Source organism: Salvelinus namaycush, chromosome 7 (assembly GCF_016432855.1).
Source record: "Salvelinus namaycush isolate Seneca chromosome 7, SaNama_1.0, whole genome shotgun sequence".
Lineage (NCBI taxonomy): Eukaryota > Metazoa > Chordata > Actinopteri > Salmoniformes > Salmonidae > Salvelinus > Salvelinus namaycush.
In genome coordinates this window covers 12,461,948-12,469,681 of record NC_052313.1, presented here as the reverse complement: position 1 = coordinate 12,469,681, position 7,734 = coordinate 12,461,948, and the positions used below count along the sequence as shown (strand labels likewise).

Here is a 7,734-nt window from a genome sequence, read left to right as displayed (position 1 = left end):
CAGAATGAACCGTCTTTTCAATTCATTTACAATTTAATTGTGTGTGTTTTCATGGTCACACTGTAAAGCACTGAGAGTTGTGGCATTCTGTTGTAGAGTTCTGAAGTAGTGATTCAGGATGTGAATAGACAGCTGATGATACATCCTGACCCGGCCCTTGTTCTTTGTAGCTCTGGCAGAACACGGGCCTGACACCGCGCCGGAGGAGGCCCAGGGACAGTGGGCTGGGCTGAGCCAGGCTGATAGGGACCTGTGTCCTCAGGGCTGGGTGTGGGTCTAAAGCCCGGGTCTGGGGTCTGGATCCACCCTTAGGTCCTAGGTCTGGGTCCTTAGTGCTGGATGTGTCCCTGGGTCCAGTCGTGGATACTTGGTCCTATCCTGGGCCTGGCCCTGGGAACCACACCGCTCTTATCTGGCCCGGGCAGGAGGCTCGCTGTGCTTCCTGTGCCAAAATCAGAGCACTTTTCCTCTCCTTGTTTGGCTTCCTCCCCGATGCGAGACGCTTCCCAGCAGCGTGATTGTCCCTCCGTCTTCAAACGTGGCACAGTCCTGCTTCCTCAAGGGCTTGATCTATTCTTGAGACCCCCCCCTTCTCCTCACTCCCCCCTCCCCTGGCCTTCCCTCCCCACCTCCCTCTCGCCAGCTCCCCCCCATTACACTTCATCAGAAGAATCACCCCCACCACCTCACATCCACACCACTCAGGACCACCTTCCCTGCTCCTCCACCCTATTGCCACCCCAGCAGGCACCTTCAATGACAGACAGCACAGCAACGGCGCAACCCCACATTGGTGCTTTCTGGGATCTTGGGGTCGGAGGGGAGGGGAAGGGGGTCGGGTGGCAGGACAGTGACCTGGAACACTGTTGAACAGTGAGGAGGAGGAGGAAGAAGAGGAGTGAGAGATCACACCACACTGAGGACAATGATCTGATCAGCTTTTAATGGTTATTATTATATTTATTTATTTCCTCTTACCCAGGTTTTATTTCACACCCCTTTTCTCGTTAAAGTTTTTATTTTATTTACACTGTTACATTTCTCAGACATTTTGAGCCAGAAAGAAGTGCAATTCCATCCATCCACTAAAGCCATGTTTTTCTGGAGCTGCTTCTGCTTCTTGTGTTCCTAGAGTGGTACTATAATGGGTACATGAGCCTGACATCCTGTTGTAGTTCTGACATCCACAAAAGCTGTGAGTTCTCTTCTGACTGTAAATCATCTACTGTATATGTAAGTAGCTGTACATCTCAGATGGGCGAGTGGGAGAGAGAGAGAGAGAGAGAGAGAGGAGGTGTGTGTGTTGGCTATGGGATGCCCTACAGTTCTTTGTTATTGCAAGATAGTGCTTTGTCCTCCTCTGGGACTGATCATCAGACGCCTACCATGTAGGAGTTACCCAGAGACAATGACAGTCATATGTCATCTTATGTCATGTTATGTCAACTATGTCATTTGTAAGTCGTTTCACTGTATATCAACCATTTGTCATCCAGAGTGATGTTATCTATGTATTATATTGCCATTTATTGTGTGGAAAATAGTTTGTCTGTGTGTAATATATGCATAGGAAGCTGTTTTTATGGGTTGTGCGTCTGTGTGTGTGTCTCTGCTCGTGTGTGTGTGTGTGTGTGTGTGTGTGTGTGTGTGTGTGTGTGTGTGTGTGTGTGTGTGTGTGTGTGTGTGTGTGTGTGTGTGTGTGTGTGTGTGTGTGTGTGTGTGTGTGTGTCCCTGTTTGCTTGCTTTCCTCTGTGTGTGTGTGTGTGTGTGTGTGTGCGTCTGTGTGTGTGTCCCTGTTTGCTTGCTTTCCTCTGTGTGTGTGTGTGTGTGTGTGTGTGTGTGTGTGTGTGTGTGTGTGTGTGTGTGTGTGTGTGTGTGTGTGTGTGTGTGTGCGTGTCCCTGTTTGCTTGCTTTCCTCTGTGTGTGTGTGTGTGTGTGTGTGTGTGTGTGTGTGTGTGTGCGTCTGTGTGTGTGTCCCTGTTTGCTTGCTTTCCTCTGTGTGTGTGTGTGTGTGTGACATCTACGTTGAGGTATCATTCTACGGGTCTCTCCCAATGTGATTCATTCCATGTATACAGATTTTCTATGAGTAATATATGAATCTAATATTTAATAATTTTATACGACTAACTTACTTATGATAAATGACACATTTTTATGAAAACTGTTAAGATGTATTGTTTAAAATGTTATATCAAATGTATGTTTTTTACATTAAATTTGCTTGAAATTGTGTGTTGCTTCCAACTTTTCGACTTTTCATGGTTTGTAGATGGAGGTAGTAATTTATTTTGCGGGTTCTCTAAATACAATACTGATACAACATCATAGACAAGCCAACGATCAGTCATCTCACCATGGGCAGGCACACTGTGTGAATGTGTCTGTGGAATGGGTGAGTCTGTATGTGTATGTGTGTGTATATGAATGTATGTGTGTGTATTAATGTATGAGTGTGTATGTCTATATGTGTGTGTTTGTATTGATCTATGTCATCTACCTAACCTTGTGTCCACATATGTATAACCATCTGTATGTGTGTATGTCTGTGTGTGTGCGTGCTTGCATGTGTGTGTGTATGTGTACGCGCTTGCATGTGTGTGTGTATGTGTACATGCCTGCATGTGTGTGTACGTGCGTGCAAGCATGTGCATGTGTTTCCGGGGAGGCGTGGAAGAGTCGGCTGTTTGATTGGTATGTGTGTGTCAGGGCCATTGGTGTCATGCACAGGGTGGGTCGCCCATACAGGACACGGGCACTCGCTATCTCTGCCAAGAGGAAGAGCAATCAGAGAGAGAGATGGCTGAGGAGAGGAGGGAGGAAGGAGAGAAGAGGAGAAGAAAGGAGGATGGGAGGGAGGAGGGAGAGGAGAAGAGCCACCCAGGGAGGGGCACAACGAGAGAGAGAGAGGGCTGACAGGAGACTGGGAGGATGGGAGAGAGGCAGGAGAGGGGAGGGAGGAGAGGAAAGGAGCCAACCAAGGAAGGGACAGAGGGGAGGGCACTGGGCATATCATAGAATCCTAGAATCAATTTGTGATCATTTGAGATTATGAAAGGTGTTAAAATATTGGTGTAAGAAAATACTAAATTGGAGTTCCTCTGTAAGATATATCCCAGGTAAAGGTGTACCCCAGTGGTAATCCTCTAGGAATGATGGATAATAGGATGGACAGTTAATGAATGGTGGGATGGTTTTAAGAATGGGTATTGAGTGTCAAAGTGGGATTGAAATAGATTAAATTGTGTGTGTTTTTTTGCATTGATCTACACACAATCCTACAAAATGTCAAAGTGATTTTAATTATTTTTTAAAACCAAATGTTACCAAATTAAATAACTAAAATATAGTCGTTGCATAAGTATTCACCCCCTTTGTTTAGGCAAACATAAATTAGTTCAGGTGTACAATGTGGCTTAACAAATCACATAATAATTTACAAGGACTCATAGGGATGGAAATCATAGGGATGGAAATCATAGAGATTGAAATCATAGGGATTGAAATCATAGGGATGGAAATCATAGGGTTTGAAAACATAGGGATTGAAATCATAGGGATTGAAATCATAGGGATTGAAATCATAGGGATTGAAAACATAGGGATTGACATTATTCAAGCAATCAAATGTATTTATAAAGCCCTTTTTACATCAGCTGATGTCACAAAGTGCTATACAGAAACCCAACCTAAAACCCCAAACAGCAAGCAATGTAGATGTAGAAGTCACGGTGCCTAGGAAAAACTCCATAGAAAGGCAGGAACCTAGGATTCATACTTTTTAAATGACTACCCCTTCCTCTGTCCCCCATGCATACAACATCTGGAAGGTCCCTCAGTCAAGTATTGAGATTCAAGCACAGATTCAACTACACAGACCAGGGAGCTTTTCAAAAACCTCAAAGAAGGGCAGTGATTGGTAGATGGATAACAATAACAAATCAGACATTAAATATCTCTACGCATTGTCAAGTTAATAATTATATTGTGGATTGGTATTTGGTATTTTATTAGGATCCCCATTAGCTGTTGCAAAAGCAGCAGCTACTCTTTCTGGGGTCCACACAAAACATGAAACATAATACAGAATGACATCATACAGAACATCATTAGACAAGAACAGCTCAAGGCCAGAACTACATACATTTTTAAAAAGGCACACGTAGCCTACATAATATTGCATAGACACAAACTATCTAGGTCAAATAGAGGAGAGGCGTTGTGCTGTGAGGTGTTGCTTTATCTGTTTTTTGAAACCAGGTGTGCTGTTTATTTGAGCAATATGAGATGGAAGTTCCATGCAATAAGGGCTCTATATAATACTGTACGTTTTTTCTTGAATTAGTTCTGGATTTGGTTACTGTGAAAAGACCCCTGGTGGCATGTCTGGTGGGATAAGTGTGTGTGTCAGAGCTGTGTGTAAATTGACTATGCAAACAATTTGGGATTTTCAACACATTAATGTTTCTTATAAGAAGAAGAAGTGAGGCAGTCAGTCTCTCCTCTACTCTCCTCTACTTTAAGCCAAGAGAGACAGGCATAGTATTTATATCAGCCCTCTGATTACAATGAAGAGCAAAACGTGCCGCTCTGTTCTGGACCAGCTGCAGCTTGTATTCTTTTTAAGAATAACGGGCAAATATTGCACAATCCAGGTGTGCGAAGCTCTTAGAGACTCACCCAAGAAGACTCACAGCTGTAATCACTGCCAAAGGTGTTTTTGACATGTATTGAATATGAATCTAATTAAGGTATATTAGTGTTTCCTTTATTGTTTAAAAAAAATCCACTTTGACATTAAGAGTATTTTGTGTAGATCATTGACAAAAAAAATCCCACTTTGTAACGTAATAACATGTGAAGAAATCCAAGGGGGGGAATACTTCTGATACCCATTGTATGAAGACAAATACCACCTCTACATGCTACTGTGCATAGATGAACAATGTCTGCCGACATACTGCTATAGACACTCACTACTGACAAGACTACAACAGGAAAGCAATCCAGCATTAAATGAGGATGATGATGATGAGGATGATGACGAGGATTATGATGATGGTAGGTATTATTATGGCATAATAAGGATGATGATGAGGATGATGGTGGTGGTGATGATGAGGATTATGATGATGGTAGGTATTATTATGGCATAATAAGGATGACGATGAGGATGAGGATGATGGTGGTGATGAGGATGATGGTGGTGGTGGTGATGATGAGGATGGTGGTGATGAGGATGATGAGGATGATGGTGGTGGTGATGATGAGGATGATGATGATGATGATGGTAGGTATTATTATGGCATAATAAGGATGATGATGAGGATGATGGTGGTGGTGATGATTAGGATGATGAGGATGATGAGGATGATGATGATGGTATGATTATGGCATAATAAGGATGTGGATGTTGAAGATAGCGATCACAATAGCGATGATAAGCTCCGCTATTCCTCCTGCAGCACACAGCTGTGGAACAGACACACCTGAAGTCCGGCTAGCCGTGACTTCACTATGTCAACACAGCTGAGCCCTGTCCCTCTCTTCCTCCAAGGTGTGTGTGTCCTCCGTCCTCCTCAATGTGGAGCCCCGTAAAAGAGAGGGCCCCCGGCACTTCCACACACAACCACATCCTGAGTGTCACACACAGACAGGAAGTCCTCCAGGGGAAGAATAAGGTGAGCACACCATCAGTGGAGCGGGCAGACAGAGACACAGAGGGAGGGGCTGTGATTATAAACACATTCCCCAGAGAGACTCGTAGCACACTGACACAGCCATGATGGATTACACACACACACACACACACACACACACACACACACACACACACACACACGCACACAGAGATACATGGCACCATCATACATGTATATCAACAACCATTTAATCAAACACTGACACACCCAAACACTACAGATATCGTATACATAGAGATGGTAGTGCTACAACTAATCTCACTCTCTCTCTCTCTCTCTCACACACACACACACACACACACACACACACACACACACACACACACACACACACACACACACACACACACACACACACACACACACACACACACACACACTTAGTGAAATCAAATCAAATCAATTTGTATTGGTCGCATACACATGTTTAGCAGATGTTATTGCGGGGGCAGTGAAATGCTTGTGTTCCTAGCTCCAGCAGCGCAGTAATATTTAACAATACACACCAATCTAAAAGTAAATGAATGGAATTAAGATATATAGAAATATTAGGACAAGCAATGTCGGAGTCCGGAGTATACACCGCATTCAGAAAGTATTCAGATATCTTGACTTTTTCCACATTTTGTTACGTTGCCTTATTCTAAAATTCATGAAATATATTTTTTCCCTCATTAATCTACACACAATACCCCATAATGCACCTTTGGCAGCGATTACAGCCTTGAGTCTTTTTGGGTATGACGCTAAAAGCTTGGCACATCTGTATTTGGGCAGTTTCTCCCATTCTTCTCTGCAGATCTTCTCAAGCTCTGTCAGGTTGGATGGGGAGCGTCGCTGCACAGCTATTCTCAGGTCTCTCCAGAGATGTTAGATCAGGTTCAAGTCTGGGCTCTGGCTGGGCCACTCTAGGACATTCAGAGACTTTTCCTGAATCCACTCCTGTGTTGTCTTGGCTGTGTGCTTAGGGTTGTTGTCCTGTTGGAAGGTGAACCTTCGCCCTAGTCAGAGGTCCTGAGCGTTCTGGAGCAGGTTTTCATCAAGGATCTCTCTGTACTTTGCTCCGTTCATCTTTCCCTCGATCCTGACTGGCCTCCAAATCAAATCAAATCAAATTATATTTGTTACATGCACCAAATACAACAGTGAAATACTTACTTACAAGCCCTTAACCAACAATGCAGTTTTAAGAAAATACCCCCCAAAAAGTAAGAGATAAAAATAACAAATAATTAAAGAGCAGCAGTAAAATAACAATAGCGAGGCTATATACAGGGGGTACCGCTACAGAGTCAATGTGCGGGGGCACCGGTGTTGAGGTAATATGTACATGTCGGTAGAGTTATTAAAGTGACTATACATAGATAATAACAGAGAGTAGCAGCAGTTTTGAGGGGGGAGGGGCAATGCAAATAGTCTGGGTAGCCATTTGACTAGATGTTCAGGAATCTTATGGCTTGGGGGTAGAAGCTGTTTAGAAGCTTCTTTGACCTAGACTTGGCGCTCCGGTACCGCTTGCCGTGCGGTAACAGAGAGAATGGCTGGGGTCTTTGACAATTTTTAGGGCCTTCCTCTGACACCGCCTGGTATAGAGGTCCTGGATGGCAGGAAGTTTGGCCCCGGTGAGGTAATGGGCCGTTCGCACTACCCTCTGTAGTTCCTTGCGGTCGGAGGCCGATCAGTTGCCATACCAGGCCGTGATGCAACCATTTAGGATGCTCTCGATGTTGCAGCTGTAGAACCTTTTGAGGATCTGAGGACCAGCTGTTATTTACAAATATACATAGGCCACTGCCCCGTGTCTTACCAGCGGCTGCTGTTCTGTCCTGCCGATAGAGTGTATAACCCAACAGCTGTATGTTATTAATGTCGTCGTTCAGCCACGACTCGTGAAACATAAGATATTACAGTTTTTAATGTCCCGTTGGTAGGATATACGTGCTTTCAGTTCGTCCCATTTATTTTCCAGCGATTGAACATTGGCTAACAGTACGGATGGCAAACGCAGATTAGCCACTCGTCGCCTGATCCT

At 44.1% G+C, this 7,734-nt stretch overlaps 1 protein-coding gene across 1 annotated transcript in view; it reads left to right on the top strand.

Moving 5' to 3' along the window:
• Positions 1 to 7,734, top strand: part of LOC120050608 (vascular endothelial growth factor receptor 1-like) — a 66,096-nt gene that overhangs the window by 34,822 nt on the left and 23,540 nt on the right. The window contains exon 11 of the mRNA XM_038997200.1: positions 5,558 to 5,681. Coding sequence (XP_038853128.1) covers positions 5,558 to 5,681 — 124 coding nt within the window. The remainder of the gene's footprint in view (positions 1 to 5,557; positions 5,682 to 7,734) is intronic.